The 20,751-nt window shown below is 42.7% G+C and overlaps 1 protein-coding gene across 3 annotated transcripts; it reads left to right on the forward strand.

Annotated features, from left to right (window-relative positions):
- The first annotated feature begins 1,304 nt into the window (after window positions 1-1,304).
- Window positions 1,305-20,642, forward strand: sec24c (SEC24 homolog C, COPII coat complex component). 3 transcript variants are annotated; one of them, XM_063892414.1, is made up of 24 exons: window positions 1,305-1,449; window positions 3,835-4,022; window positions 4,274-4,354; window positions 5,002-5,128; window positions 5,661-5,827; window positions 6,116-6,829; window positions 7,188-7,330; window positions 9,660-9,768; window positions 9,979-10,106; window positions 11,056-11,194; window positions 11,278-11,393; window positions 12,090-12,214; window positions 13,041-13,232; window positions 13,337-13,430; window positions 13,933-14,049; window positions 14,137-14,307; window positions 15,351-15,447; window positions 15,550-15,695; window positions 15,883-16,021; window positions 16,423-16,541; window positions 16,918-17,097; window positions 18,076-18,261; window positions 18,495-18,584; window positions 18,833-20,642. In XM_063892414.1, exons 2-24 carry the CDS (start codon window positions 3,854-3,856, stop codon window positions 18,971-18,973), a joined length of 3,690 nt encoding a protein of 1,229 aa, XP_063748484.1. In that variant the 5' UTR covers window positions 1,305-1,449; window positions 3,835-3,853; the 3' UTR covers window positions 18,974-20,642. The 3 variants fall into 3 exon arrangements, with proteins under 3 accessions (XP_063748484.1, XP_063748486.1, XP_063748485.1); XM_063892416.1 differs by having other exon boundaries at window positions 6,590-6,829; XM_063892415.1 differs by lacking the exon at window positions 4,274-4,354.
- The last annotated feature ends 109 nt before the right edge of the window (window positions 20,643-20,751 follow it).

A 20,751-nucleotide genomic window follows, 5' to 3' on the forward strand; every position in this document is an offset into this window, starting at 1 on the left:
TCAAAAAAACATTCAGAAAGTTCAGTCAATGGGGGAAAGTTCTGTCTTGGCAAGCACTTCCGCTGCAATAGGAAAAATTATTAATTCTGGCCGTCAGGATGCAGTTCTTCAGCTTCATCGCCTCTGATCATGCAGATTAAAGTCAGAGGATTTCAGAGTTTAGCCAGCCAAAATGACTTGGCCCATGAGAAGCTTAATTATGATAATCTAATTAAATTCTTGCAAGGTTTGTGATGAATAGCGCCCCAAATTGGACCTGATTGCAAGGAAAGCTTGGCCAAATATCCCAGTCCCAGTAGGTGGTTCGGCTTGCATCCCAAAATGTATACAAATCATGCTTTAACTTGTTGGTGAAGCTAGGCCCATTTCAGATGGCCACATCTTGTCACATTATAATAATTTGATAGATGACTGGATGGATTAGCTATACTTGCTCTGTGTGTGTCAATGGCAAACATAGGTGAAAACCCACGACGCTGGTATTGTTTTCACCTTGGGAGTCTGTGTGTGTTTTATTTTGGCAAAATGTGCTGTTTGTGACACCTGCTACAGCAGGAACTGAAACCTTTTTGAGTACTTTGCTAGGTTTTTATATTTCTGTCTCTCTGTGGAGAGATTTGTCACTTAGCATTGCAGCCGCAAGATGCAGTCGCAAATCTTTACCTGGTTAAAATTCAAGGCTTTATTGTCATGTGCACAATAGCTGCAGTGTATATAGGCTCTTCCAACAATGCAACATAATATATATAGGACATAAAAATACAAAATAGAATAATAAATACAAATAGTGAAAGAAATAACCGAATAGAAAGAAAATAGTGCAAGAGAATGTTGCAAGATGTGCAAGTAAATACAAATAAAATAAAAATAGTGCAAGAAGAAGCTATATAAAGTAAATAGAATATGATATATATACATATATATATGTATGAGTAAATGTATTTAATTAAGATTCATCACTGATACATAAAAGCCCTGTCTGTTAAATACTTGGGTTGTTCAGCCTTGTTGTCCTTGTTCCTATCTGTTATGTCTATTTCTGTGTTAGAGCAATGTAAACACCAAGAGTCAAATTTCCTTTATGCTATACATACGTATACTTGCCACAAAGGGTGATTCTAATGACCATCTCACAAGCTAGACAATAGAAAGTCGAACTCATACTTACTTTTATGTTAAACACCTGAGTTTATAGTGAAGCTTTCTTACAGTTATTCACCAGAGCGGAGCTCTCGGTACAGAGGAGAGGTGAGTTTGGGGGAAGTCTCTCTATCCGGATGTGGACGTGGCACAGCGCTGCAGCAGTTCCGCTGAATGTCCGCTTCTGATACCGAGAAGGGATTAGTGAGAAACACCCCGGGACGACATCGACTTCACAGTTTGTCGGTCACCGGGTTTCACCGTTTGCTCCAAGCAGAGGATAGCCTCACTCTTTACAACACTTCGGAGGTAGGTTTCGATATTAAATTAGTTAATGTGTGACAACCCTGCCCGGTTTAACAGTGAAGCTTGGATTTTGCTATGCTTGCTAATGCTAGCTATTGCTATGGCACGGCTAGCACCGCTCTGCGAAATAGCTGGAGGTTACTAGCCTAGCTAAGCTATTAGGCTAACATTAGCTGTCGCTAGTTGTGGCGATCTGGTCACAGCTGATTCAACCACTGCTGCTGTCATCATGATTTAAGCTGTGTGGTTGCCCACGGTAGCACGCTTAGATAGCCCTCAGGACTTGGAAGTTTGTTGAATCAAAGCCTTGTTGTGCTTTGGTATACACGTAACAGACACCCACGGCTTGTTAATCACACTCTGTTTTGAGGTTTTGGTTGACATAAGCTAAGCTAACGAGCTAATGGTACTGCGGCACTGAGGTTGATCCCGTTAGCACACTGCTAGCTTTCCTCGGCTTGGCAGCTATCACTCCTCACCCACATGAAGCTGGCATATGTGTATTATTCTCAAATAATGGCCAGTTTTGATAGCTTTCTACTTTCTCTACTGAAAATGCTAACCGAGTCACTTAAATGAAGCCCAATCAGGAGAGTAGATATGGGTCACTCAGTAGGCCCCACATAATAGTTAAAAGGCTGTACGGCTACAGCGATTGTATTTCTCGTTGTGGCACCTGCAACGCTGAATTATTCAAAGGCCCCGCTCGTTCAGCCCGTGTCTTTCTGTTAGATGATACTCATCACTCTGTCATCATGTCTGTCATATAGGTAAGCCCAGTCTCCAGGAGCCAAATGCATAAACAACTCCATGTTTTGAACTTCTGATAGTAACGTTGAAGTTGACATGTCATATGCAGGAGTGACTTTCCAATTGAGCTAGCTACTGGTGTCTTCCTATGACCTGTAGGCACCTTACTCGGGTCTATGAAAGAGTCCAATAGACCTTACGGACTGTATTCATGCCTCCCCCTATAGCTGAGAGACTATTAGCTACTGTCATACGGTTCGTCTGTTTTGATCACATTGTTTAAATTGTTAGGTTTAAGTTGTGGTCCACTGTGGAGACTTATGCCCATTCTAGTGAAGCACTTTTTATATGATTGAATCCCAATAGAGTGAAGGACATCTACATAACAATTAAATAAATGCTGGTCTTTCTGTCTCTTTTCCCTTTCAATCATGGCCTTAGTACCCCCCTCCCCATGCTGCTCCAATTTTGTGTGTGTGTGTGTGTGTGTGTGTGTGTGTGTGTGTGTGTGTGTGTGTGTGTGTGTGTGTGTGTGTGTGTGTGTGTGTGTGTGTGTGTGTGTGTGTGTGTGTGTGTGAACTTAATTGTTAGTGATTGAGATGCAAACTTTGGGTGTGGTAAAGGCAAACATAAAAAGCCAATAAAGGTGTCAACGAACCCGGGAGTAGCAACGTCACAAAAGACCATGGAAACTTGTAGAGCTATGATCTGTTTATTTGGAGAAAAAAGGTTTGCATTAATCTTCCTGTTTGTTGGTTCAGGTGTAATGTGACAGCAAACTTAGATGGGTTCACGTTTGCCTTAAAGGGACAGAGCGGATTGTTTGAGATGCATATTAAATTGTCTACATTATCTCCCCCAGTATGGAAAATCAGAGGTAACATCCATGGAAACAAATCAATAGATTGATCCGGACTGGCTGTCAGCAAAATGTATTTTAGTCACCTATAAAATGTCCCATGTAAAATAAAAAGGTGTATCAATTTAAATTTACATTATATTTTGAATATCTGACAGGGGAGCTTTCTTCAAAGGGACCAGACACCTTTTTCAAATAGTTGTCATTTTTTAAATTCCAGACAAAGCCTTTCAAACGACTGAGTCACATAATAACACAGACAAACTAGGAGATCGAGGCAGCAACAGACCAACAGACCCATGTTCTTCAGGGGGAAATTACTGGTTGAAGTACTTGACATACATTTCGAGTTTTGTTGTTTTTTTATGTCCACAGCAGTACATTGCTTTTTTTTCCTCCAAACTGGGCGCTCTGTGACTGCCATCCACTGTAGGTAATACACAGACTCAGGTCCTCATACAGCCCCACTTCACATTATTTAAAGTATCCCTTTAAGAGCTAGAGAGTTGTCAGTAACCTAAGACCAATTGTGTCTGACTGTCTGTAGTTCACATTTACCTCATGAAGCAAGGTGTGCTGTGTGGGCAGATTCTCCCGGCTCCTGGAAAGAATGAAAATCTTAAGGATGAGAGGAACCCAAGCCTGTCACGACAGCCGTTATCATTAATAACACCCCTGTTGCGCTGGCTTTAAAGCCTGGAAAAAGGCTCAACAAGTTCAGTCTTGTATTATGATTTGTTGTAATATGTTTTTTTTATTGTTTCCACGCTTTAATCCAGATTTAGGGATGAACTGAGGATGAATGTAAACCAGCGCACTCCAATGGCCTCTCCGTACAGCCAGCCCCAGCCTGGCTACGGCCAGCCTGGCTACACCCCCCTGGATGGAGGATACCCCGCACCCTACGCTGCTTACCCTCCCTACAATGGCCCTCCTTCAGCCTACCAACCTGGGGCCCCACCACAAGGTAAAGTGCTGCTTCTAAATAGGTTTACCTTGAGAGAGTGAGAGCCCCCATGTCAGCTGTGATGCTCTGCAGGCAGCCATGCAGCGTCTTACCTGACTCCTGCTCTGTGTGATTGTTCATGTATGTGCGAGACAGCACTATGCCTCTGCATACTAATCTGAATCTTGACTGCCCTCTCATTTTTTCACATTGCTTTAAGCTTTTCCCTACATAACTCTGCATATTCCTTTCTGTCTTTTCTTGTATTTCAGGTTATTCACCTTTCACAAGTTTTCCCTCTAAGGCTGTGGCTGCCAACCCAGTCTCTGACCTCTCCTCTCCTCTTGACTTAGGTAACTGCCTCCTCTCTATTTCTTACTCATTTCACACTCCAGCTTTGCAGTCATCGAATCCTCTCTGTACCTACAGGCCTTTGTTCTGCATGGTTCTTTTCTAAAAGTAGCATATATTTGATTATAATTGTAAAGCAAACCTTTTTTATTACCAACTGTTTGTATTACCTAAACGTGTGCTTCTGGACACTGTTTTTGAGTGTCCAGAAGTTGTGGACATCACCCTTTTTCCTTACTCTACCCTCCTTTTTATTACTGTACTAAGCTCATGACTGTTACATTAATACGGCAGACATCAAAGACAACCTGACAGTTGCTTACTGGATTTGACATCCTAAAAATATCCGATGTCTGGTTTTATTTCCAGCCTTAGCATCAATATCTATCTGACCCTCTTACCGCTCAGTCTCTGCTGGCCTGCTGTCAGTGTGTCGTCTGTGTTCCTAACCCTGGAGGCTGAGTCTGGGAGTGTAATCAGCTACTTCTATAAATGTATTCGGGCTCCACTTTGGCCAATAGCAATTTTTAGCTTGCTGCGCTAATCTCGTTGCATTGGAAAAGCTTGGTTTCAGAATAAATTCCAGATTATGTGTTGCCTCGATGTTGATGCCTTTAGCATTGTGTAATCTTTTGTCTCTTAAATTCAGGTCCTGGCAGGGGTCCCCCCACCTCTGGAGCCCCTCCTGTCTCAGCGCCTCAGCAATATAGTCAGTACAGTCACAGTCAAGGGGACATGCAAAACGGCCCCCAACCTATGACACAGGCACCACCCAGGTAATAACATGAGGATCGTTTGTTGTTCCCAGAAGTGTATTTCGCCCTTTTATTTTTATAAAACATTGTTATTAAGCAGATTTCTCCTGAAACCCCGTCAGCATTTTGGATACATGGCTTTCTCATTTTAGCATGAGAAGATGTGGCATCAGTCGTGACTATTTTGGAGTGTATGTGAAGGAGACTGACTGCGTAGTTGGAGACGGACAAAGCAGGGCCTTCCCTCATTGAATTCTAGAGACAAATTAATAATAAGAGAACCCACTGATACTCCTTTATCATACCATGGCCCTCCTTTATCATAACATGGCCAAGATATCAGTGTTTCTAGAAGAAAACTAGCTTAGAATACAAAATCCCCTTTCCTGATCACAGAAACCAGGATTCTCATTCACATGACATTAAATCGCCCCCTGTAAAAAGCGGACTGTAACCCAGTTAATTGTGTTACTTGCATGTACACACACACACACACACACACACACACACACACACACACACACACACACTGAAATATTTATGTGTTTTTTAGGCCAGCTTTGCCTCAGCCATACAACCAGGGAGCTGTGAACCTGGCAGGGCCACAACCCGTCTATCCCCAACACTACAGGCCCCAACCCACAATGCAACAGGTCACTAACCAGATGACCGGGATGCAGATCACCACTGGACCGCCAACCACTGCAGGGCCAGGATATGGTAAATATGATTGGATTTGTACTCGGGTGTCCTGTGGTTTACTGGAGTAATTATGTGACGGTGAATGACATTTTGATGTGAGTGTTGTAGATGCATGTATCAGAGATGGCGGCGGTACAGTCTGTCTTAAAAAAATCCTTGTCATCGATCCATTTTAGTCTAGAGTCATTGTATTAAAGGATATAGTATTTTATTCATTAGATCAACTTTCTTTATTGAGTACTACTCCCCAGTGAGGATAGAATATGGATATAGAACTGTGATAAAGTGTCTGCCGTCTCTCCCCAGCTCCGCCTCAAAGCTCGCAGCCTCCTGTCAGTGCCGCTTACTCCGCCCCACCTCCCCCCTCCTACACCCAGGCGCCTCCCCCTGCGTCCGCTTCCCCGACCCAGCCTCCACCTCCGAGCGGCTCCGCAGGTCCTCAGCAATACTACGGAGGACCGCCACCTCCTTCTCCACAGCCATTCAACTCTTCTGTTCCCCCCACTTCCCAACAGCAGTTTACATCTCCTCCGCCACCCCCTTCCTCTCAGCAAACATTTCCTCCCTCCTCCTACTCGGGTCCTGTGTCCCCTCCCAGCCAAGCTCCTGCTCCCCCAATGTCCCAGCCCCAGCAGTCATTCCCTCCAGCCCAGCCCCCCTTCTCCTCAGCACCTGCCAGCCATCCTGCTTTCAACTCGGGCCTGCCTCCCCCTGCACAGGGCTCATTCCCTCCTAGAGCCCCGCCTCCTTCCTCTCAGCCTGTGTCTTTTCCTCCTGCAGCCTCCATGCACCCTGGCCACTACCCAGGCCCCATGCCACCCCAGCAGCAGCCCCCTCCATCCCAGCCATCCACCTACAACTCAGGCCCTCCTCCTCCCAGAGTTCAGATGCCCCCCACTTCCATGGCCCAGAACAACCACCTGCCTCCAGGACCACAGGGGCCCCCAGGTCCTCCGGGGCCCATGCAGCAGCCTCCCCCTCAGCCTGGCATGCAGGGAGGATACCCCCCCCAGCAGAACGGTGAGGAGACTAGGCAAAGGATTTGAAAGTTGTGAATATTCTCACATGAGTCATTTTAAGAAAGCTCTCAAAATCATGGGAGAGAAGTAAAAACATGACTAGCTCTTATCATGTAAGAAAGAAATAATTAAACAGTGTTGCTATTTTTTTCAATTATTTATCATTTGTTTATTTGTCCTCACTGTCATGCAATATAAATATTACTTTCTTGGCTAATTGTCAGGTAAAGTTACTCCAGAGTGTTTTGTTGCTGTTTAAGCATATTTTGATCATTGTTGGAATAATATTGTCATATTTTATTCAGAGTATACTTAACAATATGTAGTACCTAAATAAACCTCTGATGGTTTTTCTTTAGGTGCGTTCGGGCAGGTGAGGGGCCCTCAGCCTGGCTATGCGGGCCCTTATCCTGGACAACCAAACTACGGAGCCCCTGCACCAGCGCCGGCTGCTGCTCCCCCTGCACAGAAAAGACTCGACCCAGATGCCATTCCGAGCCCGGTGAGCAGCCACTATCAAACACTAAACCACACGTCTTAGTTTAGAGCCGAACCATCTCTGTTTTTCACACCATGTTTGGAAATGATAAGAAGCAAAGATGACTGACACAGTTTCTGAGTGAGTTTCGAAAGTGAAAAGTACACTCAGTGTCCACTTTATTTACTTGATGCCTATTAATGCTGACAATTCAATCCAGCATGGAGGACATGGTGTTGTCTGAGCTGCGTTACATTCCCCTCTCAATATAAAGCAGTTCTGTCCCACACCGATCTATCTTTCTCTTTACCAGGATCTCTGTTAGCACAAACATTGGCTATTCTTCTTGCGGTACAAACAGCACCTCAACAGCCTTCCTGACAATTTCAAGAAAATCTAAACATTATAGACTTTTGAATTAATGGCCGAGCTGCATTTAATTGATTGTGATAAAGTGGCCACTGATTGTATATGATGTTGCATGTGCCACTAAGTGTTTGTCAATAAGTGAGACATAGGTCAAAAAGGAATTTAGATTATGTCATTATTAATTTGACTAAATTGTATCCAAGTTTTAGTGAATTATAACAATTTTACTAATCCATCAAAGAATAATTAAAATATCTGTTTGATTTTTGTTCGACTCGTAAATTACTCATAGTGGGACTATATTCCTACTGTTATTGTTGGTGCATTTATTTTGCTGTTTTTAATGCTGACAGATTTTTAAACTTAATGTGCTTTTAAAAAATGTTTTTGGGACATCGCATTCACTATTAGATCCAACAGTATATGCGATGTTTCCCCCTTTGGATTATCTCAATACTGCCAAGCTTTTGCACCACAAAAGTATAAGAGTATCTTTACATTGAGAGCATGTGTGTCAAACATGTTGTAGTGCTTGTGACTGTTTATTCTACAATACCACTAATCAATACTACTGATCAGTTTCTGTCTGAATAACAACAATGCTGCCTGCCACTCAGCAGAGTCTTGCTGAGTATTCTCTTCTCACACTCCTTTTTTTTATATTTTCACTCTTTTTTTATTTTATTTATTTATTTTTGTCCTGATTCGCACAAATTGCTGGACAATCTTTTGAATGTAAAGCAAGCGTCTGACATGCCGGCTGTGCAGAAATCAAGACATAGAATAGATCCAGACGCTATCCCCAGCCCAGTAAGTCTCCTGAGTGCCTGCCTCTTCCTCCGCTTCACCCTGTCCTCTCCGCCCGCCTGCACTAACTCACAGCTTACCCCGCCTGCTCTCTCCTCCTCACCCCTCAGAGTCAGGGATAGTCACAATGTAAAGAAGATGTGGGAAAGAAGAAGAAAAAAGAATGTTGTGAATGGCTCAGTCATCCCTGCTTATCACCATGATTCAGCTGTAACGCCGTATTCTAAAGGAAGAGACTATAAACTGGTGCTGTGCATTTATCTGATGCATTATCCTGTTTTAATAACCACAGGCAGTGCTACCCAAATAAAACATGTTGCCGTCTAAATAAAACCCGGTCTAAGTGACATTGTTTAAAAGCAATAGTAATAGTTTGTTTTTTTACAAAACCATTATTTGCTTTCTTGCTGAAAGATGAGACGATTGATACCACATCTCCTTACGCTAAATATGTAACAGCATGCAGCTAAATTAGCTTAGCATAAAGACAGTTGGAAATAGCTAGCCTGGCTCTGTCTCACAATGTCAACCAGCACCTCTAAAGCTAAAACAGTAACATGTTGTGTCCCTACACATTGTACAAGGAACTGTTGTATAACTCTTGGCAAGGATGCACACTTCCTCAATTTGTTGAACTTTTCCTTTCAGTTCCTTTTTTGTATCTTATTGTGGCATCTTTTGAGAAAAACTAGATTATCCAAGGACATGTTGTCGTTTAAAGCAATCCTTTAAACTTTTATTTCATAGTTTACTATTTATCTCGTTGTTTCTGTGTGTTCTGTCAGGACTGAGGCAGCCTATCGTGGTTTAGAAAACTTGAGAGTACTTCATCAGACTCCGACTCCGCCTCTCTGCGTCTTGCATGCAAGCCTGCGATGTTTCACTCACCTACAATTTCTTGCATTGATGGCATGCCTTGATAAATCCTGTGCCTTCTCAAAAAGTCAACGTAGTCACAAACTGACTATGATCGTTTTTTACACAGATGGGTTCTCAGTGTGTTCAGTAGCTGCAGATGTGTGTTTGTGTGTATAGGGGTCCAGTGAAAGTCATCTCCTGCATGTTTGTTCGATGTTCCTCTTTTATACTTTTGTGATACTCTGCGGCAATTCTTTTACATATTTGTTTTTATGCTATAAACAGGCGTGGTAAAAATATATATCCCCCTCCCCCTTAGATCCAGGTAATAGAAGACGACAGGGCTAAATGCACGGAGCCTTTCACCACAGGGGTCAGAGGTCAGGCCCCTCCGCTGGTCACCACCAACTTCCAAGTCAAAGACCAAGGTACGTTCTACTTCCTGTTAGCATGCAGAGCTAGCTGCTGCTTCGTTGAGGAAGTGTTTTTCAAAGGGATTATTTTTGATGGAAATCTCACAGAATTATCCTTAATTTGACTTTCTTTCCACAAGTAGTTACTTGCAAAACAATAATCAAAAAGGTAAGAACTTTTTGTGTAAAAGTGTGATATTAATGAATGGTTTTGTCTTTGTTCAGGGAATGCCAGTCCCAGGTTTGTTCGCTGTACGGCCTACAATATGCCCTGCACGGCCGATATGGCCAAGCAGTCTCAGGTGCCTCTGGCCGCCGTCATCAAGCCCCTTGCCACGCTGCCCCCAGATGAGGTGAGCAACTCCCCCTCCCCTCCTCTATCTTCTGTCTCTCTTGTTTTTGTACATTTTGTAAGCCCTATATAGCCATGTCTCTTCTCTGGACTCTGTCCGATCTTTAGCTGTTTTATGTCACAGGATCATCTATGAGATTATCTATCTCTATTTAAGAAAGAAGGTAAATATTTAATGTTATGCCAGATTCAAAATATAAAGCGTTTAACGGAGAAAGGTTGGAAAAGTTCCCAGACAAAGTAGCGCTGTCTGAGATTTATAGCATATTAACTCCAGGTTGTTCTCTGTGCTTAGAGCTTTAACAACGTGTTCTATTAATGATAAGTTAAAATCTAGCAAACATTTCCTTGTTTTAGCTTCATCATGTTTGACAGTAAACTGAATATATTCTGGCTTTGGACATGTGCTCAAAAAAAGACGTTTGAATACATCACAAAACCTTTTTTACAGAGCAAACGATGCATTTATTAATACTGAAAAGTCGCAGCGCTGCAAGGCCTTCAGATATTTGTGTTGATCTGACTCAACAACAAGCATCCTTTGCTTTTTCTCTCTGTTCATCCGAGCGCTCCACGGTACAGCTCTTTCCTCCGCTGAGATTGTATAACAGTTTGACCTTTTTAACCCTTAACCTGATTTGAAAAAGGATTAATTTTCAGGGCACTGCCTGCAGCCTCTGCGGTTTTTATGACAGGATGCCAGTTCTGGCAGTGCTATAATCTGTCTCAAAATCCCAGAGGTGGGAGTGGCTGCATGACCTTGTTTCATGCATTTATCACTTACACAAGTGTAACTCAGTTTTACGTTACATCATTTTGGCAAAGAAACACTTTATCTAAAACATGGTGCAAATATTTCTTCATTACTTCCTTTTTCAGTAATTCGTTCCACATTTAGGGTTTGGATTAAGTCTGCCTCCTCTCACTCCTTTCATTGTATCTCTTGTCAGGTCCCTCCATACTTGGTGGACCATGGCGAGGGGGGTCCAATCCGCTGCAACCGCTGCAAGGCCTACATGTGTCCATACATGCAGTTCATAGAGGGGGGGCGGCGCTTCCAGTGTGGCTTCTGCAGCTGCGTCACAGAGGGTGAGTTTGTGTCTCTTGTTTTTGTATCAAAATGTATTCTTTCCTTAAATGAACCTCACTGTACTGATGGTTTCACTTTTCAGTGCCTCCACATTACTTCCAGCATCTGGACCACACTGGTAAGAGGGTAGACTGCTACGACCGGCCGGAGCTCTCGCTGGGAAGCTACGAGTTCATGGCCACCGTTGACTACTGTAAGGTAAGAGTCCTTCCTGCAGGAAACTCGCCTTTGGACTCCGATTTTACAACCACCATCATTGTTCCAAGATCTCTGTTTGAGTAGTATAAAGGCCTTCCATTTCATAGAGTCTGCAGAGGAATGTTTACCCATAATTCCTGTAATAGAAGCTGGTTTCATTAATGTTATCACAGGTCAGAGTGACACAATAATAAACACAGTCATTAACAAATAACTGCAAGAAAGAGCTAATCAAAGTCCAATTAAGTAATGAAAGCAAAGTCGTGCGGAAAGTGGCTTGATTTACTTTTTATTTGATCTACATTCAGTTTTAAATGATTTGGTGTATAGCATCCTAACAATACAGTCGTCTTACCCTGAGGCATACTGGGTCCATATTGGCATAGTTTTAATCAATTTATTAATAGAGTAGTACCCACACACAGTTTAAATAGATTTTAATGGGATTTCAGTTGAATGTTTAGGCCTTGTTTTTAAGCCTTTTTCAAAACTTGGCATTTTAGATAAGATATTCACCTTTTCCATGAATAGAAAATGTTTATTTAATATAAATGCTTTCAGAAAGAGAGACCTACTTAAATGCTTCTCAGCCAATGAAAGAGTTGAATATAAGAGCCTGTCTGTACTGTTAATATGATATGTGACATACCATATTCTAGATTATTTACTTATAAACTGTGTGCTTGTCTTTAACAGAACAACAAGATTCCTCAGCCTCCAGCCTACATCTTCCTTATCGATGTGTCCTACAACGCTGTCAAGAGCGGCATGGTCAACATTGTGTGCGAGGAACTCAAGACCCTCCTTGACTACCTGCCCAGGTACTCAGACACATAAACACAGAGATAGACGGGAGGAGAGAAAAAGAAGCAGGGGAAGTAGGAGTGAAGGAAGAGGAAGGGAGAAAAGGGGAACCAGTGAAGAAGGGATTGAAAGATGCAATATTAAGGCTAGGGGAAGAAGAAGCAAGAAAGAGAATTTGAGTCAGTGAGGAGATGAAGAGTGTAGCTTTCCAATGGCTGAAGCCTTAGCTCGTCGTAATCCACATCAAAAAAGCCACAGGACAACTCGGTAAATTCAACCATTTACTTCGATTCAAGAAAAATAAGCACAGAAAAGAACGTCATTTTACAAAGTTATAAAATGATTCCATAAATTGAGAGAGTGTGACAGAGGTAAAAAAAACTGTGACTCCACTCTTGCATTTCCTGACTGACCCGAGATTAACCCCGGAAACTCCTCCCATGAGTGTATCAAAAATAAGTTAAAAGGCACACAGTTACTAAGATGCCACAATCACAGTACATATTTCCAAATATTACAGATGTTATATAAATGAGACATTATGCATGTAAATGATCCACACACGTTTGTAACATGAATAAGTCATTAACTTAACGCATTACTGTAACAACTTAACCTGTAGACACATTTATTAATTACTGTCATTTTGAATATGAACTGAATTATTGAAGTCAGAACATCAACAAACTGCATTTAGGCTCCTACAAAGAGTAAGGAAGGAGGAACACTTCCTCTTGTAAATGAGGATTTCTAAAAAAAAAGACGGATAGTTCATATTCTCACTACTGCCAGAAAATACAAACCTAACTATTTCCGTGATTCCCCGGTCGTTTCTGCGTCTAGGGAGAACCCAGAGATGGACTCTGTGGTGCGGGTGGGGTTCGTCACCTACAACAAGGTTTTGCACTTCTACAACGTCAAGTCCAGCCTGGCCCAGCCGCAGATGTTGGTGGTGTCGGATGTATCGGACATGTTTGTGCCTCTGCTTGACGGTTTCCTGGTCAACGTCAATGAGAGCCGGCAAGTAATCGAGAGGTGGGTAGAAAGAACCTGACACACACACACGCGCGCATTGACGAATGAAGTGTTAGGACTGACCGATGGATCGGGCTTACTCACACACTGTTTGTGTTTTTCAGTTTGCTGGACCAGATCCCTGAGATGTTTGCAGACACCAGGGAGACAGAGACGGTTTTTGGACCTGTGATCCAGGCAGGACTGGAGGCACTCAAGGTAAACACACACTGCCACTTAAAGGGATCGGATTCTTCCGGATTTATCCATGTTTTCAGAATTTCAGACTGGAAATCAGGACGTCAATCATGTAGATCAGTCAAAAACATTTTTAATTAAGTATCCCAACTGTTTGTCGTAACTTTCTCTTGGTCAATTTGTAAAAAAAGTGTAATTAAAGAAACATTACTGCAATGTTATTTATGAATCTGCTTATCGATACTAAAATAATTATTTAACTTTGACAAGGTTATCATTTAGTTTTACCTATAGTATTATAAAGGTCCAAAGATAATGTGGAAATGGCAATGGGAGTTACCTGTTACTAACATAAGAAGCTAACTCTGGAGCCCTGTGTCTGGCGTTTCACCCGTTATTTAAACCAAAAGCAATATATGAGTGCTGTGTGATCAGGCTGTGCTTGGATTTTGTGCCTAAATGCTATATATTTAAAGTCTGCTGACAAGCCTGATGATCTCTATGTTGTGTGCCCCCTCCTCAGGCTGCAGACTGTTCGGGGAAGCTGTTTGTGTTCCACACCTCCCTGCCCATCGCAGAGGCTCCTGGAAAACTGAAGAACAGAGAAGACAAGAAGCTGGTTGGGACCGATAAGGAGAAGGTAAACACCAGGGCAGCACGTTTATTTTATATTCACTAATATGTGTTTGTCATTTATTTAGTGACACTGACTTACTGTTCTCCTCAGTCTCTGTTCCAGCCTCAGGCGGGTTTCTACAACACCCTGGCTAAGGAGTGTGTAGCGCAGGGCTGCTGTGTGGATCTCTTCCTCTTCCCCAACCAGTATGTGGACGTTGCCACGTTAGGAGTGGTTCCTGTCTCCACTGGAGGCTCTATCTACAAATACACCTACTTCCAGGTGAGGGGGAGTCAGTCTTCCTGACTTATTCTGATAGAGCTGCAGGCTTTCTTTCTATTGCCGTTTTTCCACCAACCCGGAGATGGAGCTGGAGCCGAGAAAGATCTGGTTTTCGTGTTTCCACCGCAGCGGCGCCCGGCTTTAAGCGCCGAAAAACCCGATCTTTCTGGCCCCACTCGGCTGCCGGGCAAGATACGAATATGAACCAATACGTCGCGTTTACTTCGGAGCAGGGAGATTAACCTGAGCAATAACAGTTCATGGCGAGTACAAGTTGTAACAAGCAGTATCGCTGAGCAAAGTGACTACAACGCGACCACACACTTTATAAAGTCAGGCAACACTAACCAGGCTCAGTGTGATGCTGCTTATTTTTACCTCACTTTAATCACCATCCGTTCACTGTTATTGATCATTGTGAAGAGCAGGCAGATGTTTTCCTGTTGTTTTGTATTATTGCAGCTATCGGATGGAATCAATACATGGGCTACAAAGGTTGCCATCAGAAGTAAAATAATAATGAAAACTACGCCTGTAAAATATCCCTGTAGAAAAACGGCTTATGTCACAATAGGATAGCAAAGTAGTCAAGATAGTCAGAGTAGCCTCGCTTGCTATGCTAACATCACCTGTCTAATGCCAGAGACACTTTCATAACAGCATTGTGATGCCAAACAGTGTCAATACAGACTGAAACACATTCACTTACGGGCAGGGGGTATGCATCAGCTGCTCGTGTGACAGTCAGACAGTGAATATGAATCAGTCATAAGAGGGCACGTAAACGGTTACGTCATGACGCAAAACAATTTCGGCCTCTGAGTGGTGGAAACACAAGGGGTGCTACAGGCTAGAACCAGAAAAGCGCCAGAAAACCAAAAGTTCGGATCTTGATCCGGTTTGGTGGAAAAGGGGCATAAGATCTACTGGAGCCCCTATACTGCTCTGATAGCATTTGTTAAAGTACCAACTACATCATTTGACACTGATAAACATAAACATAGCTGTGGTGTGTAATTCATGGTGTGTTTTGTTATTCCCAGGCTCAGTCGGACAGGGAGCGCTTCCTGAACGATCTAAGGCGGGACGTTCAGAAACTAGTGGGCTTTGACGCCGTCATGAGGGTGCGAACCAGCACAGGTGAGGCTCGTCCACTTGAAATCAAAACAGAACGCCCATCCGATCAAGATGTATGTTCCACTGACTCCTCGAATGTCCGTCTCCTGCCTCCCCTCCCCTCAGGTATCCGGGCGACAGACTTTTTCGGCTCCTTCTTCATGAGCAACACCACAGACGTGGAGCTAGCAGGCCTGGACTGCGACAAGGCCATCACTGTGGAGTTCAAACACGACGACAAACTCAGCGAGGAGACGGGAGCCCTCATGCAGGTGTGCAACAAAATCATTTTTAAGGGAATAAAACATTTTTTGATGGTTTCCAGATCAGTCTGCGCTTTGAGTTCTTCCTGACAGCAGTGATTCAGATTAGTTCTGTAGCTGACGGGATCTACCTAATCTGACATGGCTGACATCCAATCAATCAGTCTGTTAATCTGACCCTCGTTTCCCCCCGCAGTGCGCCGTGCTCTACACCAGCTGCAGCGGGCAAAGGCGTCTCCGCGTCCACAACATGGCGGTCAACTGCTGCTCTCAGCTGGCTGACCTCTACCGCAACTGTGAGACGGACACAATCATCAACTTCTTCTCCAAATACGGTGAGGACCATTCAATCTCAGAGAGCTTGGCATACAAATGTCCACAATTGTACTCATAAAAGTCTCAACAAGTTGTGAGGGGAGTAATGAATGAGTCACAAACTCTATAAATACTATGGAGCGAATCCCAGCTGCTTCAGTGGAGCTGCAAATTGTCCAACAGTAGGAAGAGGCACCTGTTCCTCTCGGCCTGCTGGGAGGAATTTTTGCAGCTCTGTAAGTCTGAAGCAGGGCGGCGTTCACTCACCATCCACAGGAGAAAGGAAGGTGCAACATGGTTTTCTTTTAGAGTGTAATGCACCTTTATTTCTTAACACCGGTCCCTGGTGGTGGATTTATCATCTGCAGCTATCGTAGATGGTATTTCAATGTGCAAGTGTGTGTGTTTGTGTGTTTTGCAGCTTTCCGAGGCCTCCTAACCAACCACACTAAAGCAGTGAGAGAAACTTTGATCAACCAGTGTGCTCAGATTTTGGCCTGCTACCGAAAGAACTGTGCAAGCCCCTCATCAGCTGGCCAGGTAATAGACCCTCAGCATACTGCAATAGAATCATATCAGCAACAATCCTATGACTGGCATAATGCAACATAAGCAGATTTTGGATCAGGATCCCATTTCACAGTACACTTCATTTTAGATTCCTCAGGCCCATTATTTGTTTGTTCCAAAAAATGAATAGATTTAGAGAACAATGCAGTTTCAGTTTGGAATTACTGCAGCCAGAAGATTTAATTGGAGCAAAAGTGACGTAGCAGATAAAAAAGCAAACAATTAAAAAGAGTAAGCTAATACATTAAATACAGAGACGAGGACAAGTGAAAAAACAAATCAAAATAAAGACCAAAAAGTACACATCCATGGTTAAAAGTATTTTCATTTATGTGTGTGTTTTCAGCTGATCCTGCCTGAGTGCATGAAGCTGCTGCCAGTGTATTTGAACTGCGTACTGAAGAGTGACGTGCTGCAGCCGGGAGCCGACATTTCGTTGGACGACAGGGCGTACCTGAGGCAACTGATCAGCTGCATGGACGTCTCCGAGAGCCATGTCTTCTTCTACCCTCGCCTACTGCCACTGGTGAGACCACACAAAACGGTTTGGTCTATTATTGTTTGGCCCAGTGCCAATCTCCACCATCTTCACAGAATCCTGAATAGTTAAAAGTTGCATCACCAGGGTGTAAATGTGAGTATATGGGGTGAAATGGTTGGAATGTGGCATTGGAAATCACATTTTATACGGGCAGAGGCTTTTCTGGGATCATCAAAGTGTCAAGGCTACGATTAGATATGCACTAACATAAATAAAAAAACATTGTTTGTTTCCCTCTTACTCAATCTAATAATAGCCTGTGTGTTATCCAGAGTTCAGTTTTAGTATTAAAGCAGATACAAATATATCTACGTGACTATGCTCTCATAGAACAAAGAACCAGGTTTCCCTCCGTCACAACTATTTTTATCCTCAGAACGAATCTGCAGTATCATAAACTGAATCCGCCCTGCGTTGAAACAGCATGTCTGAGTGAGGATTACTATGTTTATAGGCCCTTTTGTTACATAGGACTATAAAACTGGACTTTACATCTTGGGAAGTTATCACGGCTCAATTTTATTATCTTTTGTCCCGTCGATTCAGAGGTAAGCAAATATAAAACAGCAGCACGTGTTTTAAGTAAATCTGCTAGAAATGTGCTCTTGCATCGGTTGGATTGCTGTGCTCCTGGCAGCCATTCATTTAGCCTGTGCTTGTTACTTTACAGTTCAATGAGCTCCAACAATAGTAAAAACTAGGCTTTGACCGGTAGGCTTTGCACACTCTAGTGTTTAAACCGAAAAGTTTTATTTAATGCTCTTTTTTTACTTGTATTAAAATATAAATGCAAACAGTTTTGGCTTTCTATTCATTTTTTTATTCTTAGTTCCATCTTCTTTAGCTGCAAAAAGGCAATATTAATTACACGCAACATATTTATTTACAAATGTACATTTATAAATGAGTGCCCTCAAGCCTGTCTGTCTATCTAATAATGTTCCTCCTCTTCGACTTTATAAGGCAAAGTTGGAAAGCGGGTCGTTGCCGATGGCGGTGAGGGACTCCGAGGAGAGGCTCTCTAAAGGCGGCGTTTATCTCCTGGAGACGGGACTCCACCTTTTCCTGTGGGTCGGGGCCAGCGTCCAGCAGGAGCTGCTGCTCAACATCTTCGGCACACCGAGCTTCAGCCAGATAGAGCCTAACCTGGTGAGAGGACACAGAGCTGCTCACATGTTGGGAAACTTAGCTGACTAAGCAACTGCTTGCAGATTAATCCTGTTTCATTTTCACTAGAAAAGGCTGTGTAGTTGTAACAAGTGGCCCCAATCTTCTCCAATGTATTATGCTTTATTCATTTTCATCGGCATAGTATAGCAGGTTGTTTCCACTTTATTGGACAAATTACACAATATATCAGAAGTAAATCCTTTCTGTTTCAGACAAGTCTTCCAGAGCTGGACAACCCCTTCTCTCAGAGACTCAGAGAGATCATCGAATCTTTCAGAGCAGAGCGTTCACGATACATGAAGGTACACTTTTTTACATTTTAACAAAAGATGCTTCACAGGTAATTGGTCTTAACATTAAACACGAGGCGAAAGCAGAGTTGTTATTTACAGTATATTACAGACTTCTCTAGATTTGCAAATTGTTGATAACATTTTGGATAATGTACGTTCTCAACAATTGACTAATTGGAAATTGATGTTACAGCAATTTAAGGTTTGATCCCTATCACCTTCACGCTCTCACACTCCCCACCTTTCCTGTTTTCCAGCTCATGGTGGTGAAACAGGAAGACAAAGCCGAGCTGATATTCAGGCACTTCCTGGTCGAGGACAAGAGCGTCAGCGGGGGAGCGTCATACGTGGACTTCTTGTGTCACATGCACAAGGAGATCCGCCAGCTTCTCAGCTAGACTTTAAAGTTCCCACCTTCACCTGTATGAACCTACCCCCCCCCCCCCCCCCTTTCCCCGGTTCTCCTTCCTTGTGAAAGAAAGCGCTTTACCTTTTTTTTTAACCTAATAAACTAAAGCTCTCCCTGCTGTCTGTCAGCTGAGACACCAGCTGGCAGGTATCGTGTGTGTGTGTGTGTGTGTGTGTGTGTGTGTGAGAGAGATGTTCATAGAGCTTTACTCTTGCCTCAAATGTACTTCTCCAACACAGCAGGAGCAAAATAACTGATGAGGGAGAGTAATGTATATACACAAGTGAACTATTATGTATGCAACAGAGTGAGTGGTGGAGACGGCGGCTGTTGACTGTAGTCGGTGAACTGTCTGTACTACTAGCACTGAAAGGCTGTTTTGGGTCTTTAACGACCCTCAGATAGCAAACACTTTTTATATGATTGAATCCCAATAGAGTGAAGGACATCTACATAACAATTAAATAAATGCTGGTCTTTCTGTCTCTTCTCCCTTTCAATCATGGCCTTAGTACCCCCCTCCCCATGCTGCTCCAATTTTGTGTGTGTATGTGTGTGTGCGTGCGCGCGTCTGCGTGCAGATGTGAGAGGAGTATTTACCCATTGCCCAATTCTTATTTCCTGCTTCCAGTAAGAGTAGTCTAATTTAAAAGTTACAGGGAGAGCTCAAACTGGAGTGAGATGACAGAATGGATTTAAGGAGTATCTTGAAATGTAAAATCTGGTTTTATTTTCCACAAGTGAACTGAAAATAAAGGCATCTGTGTTATTACAGTAATTGGTATAATCCGGATTTGTTTGAATCAGCTTCAGTTGAGTTTCCGTTACTGGTCCGAACATCTGGGTCAGATGTGCATTTTAAATCGCTGTCAATGATTCTGTAATTGGGGGGGGGGCTATATTACTTCAAAGCCTATGCAGCAAAGGGAAGGACTGACGCAAAAATAAATGGGAAATCATCCTCATGATTTCTTTCTGGGGACAATTCTGTCCAGTGCTGTGACTTTATAGTAATCAAACGTTGGGGAATTATACTTGTGAAAACAAAAGGAAATAAGCGCAGAACGACGGCAGATATATCAGCAAATGTTTAAATTTTAAGTTGTCTCCGCACTGATATTGTTCAGTGTGTAAATAAAATATATAATCTGTACAGAATTAATAGAAAGATAACAATTTTAAATAACTGCCTGAACAGCTGTGGTGTGTAGATGGTTGATTTCGCTGTCACAAATGACCGGAATATAAAATCATGGCTTTTACTGAAGAGAGGAAGACGCTTTGACTGGCTTTTTGATATGTGTGTCTGTGTGAATGCGAGTGTGTGAGTTTGTGTGTGTGTGATTGAATGTGGGGTCGGTCCTGGTGAATTTCTGCTGAGGAACAGAGGGATCAGCCAACACACACACTCACACACAATCTGTGAGATTAAATTAAATCTCTATTCATCACTTTATGTCCTTTTTTTTTTTTTAACAATGTGACTTTTGTGTTTTTTTGGTGTGTGTGTAGCCCTCTGTTCCGTCTTTTCGTTCACTGACTTTGATTGGCCCACCGTCTTGACTGTTAATTTCTGTTCCTTTTTTCTCTTTGATTTGTCCTTTTTTTTCATTGCCTCTTGGGACTGCTAATAAAATGATTGTTAAAGTGAAACTCCACACTGCTTCGTTCTTCTTGTTTTTGTTACAAAATATGTATATATTGTAATATCTTTTTATGATCATTTTTGTTCACTTCCTCTAAACTTCCTGCCCAGCAGATGAATCA

This window comes from Eleginops maclovinus, chromosome 10 (assembly GCF_036324505.1).
Source record: "Eleginops maclovinus isolate JMC-PN-2008 ecotype Puerto Natales chromosome 10, JC_Emac_rtc_rv5, whole genome shotgun sequence".
NCBI lineage: Eukaryota > Metazoa > Chordata > Actinopteri > Perciformes > Eleginopidae > Eleginops > Eleginops maclovinus.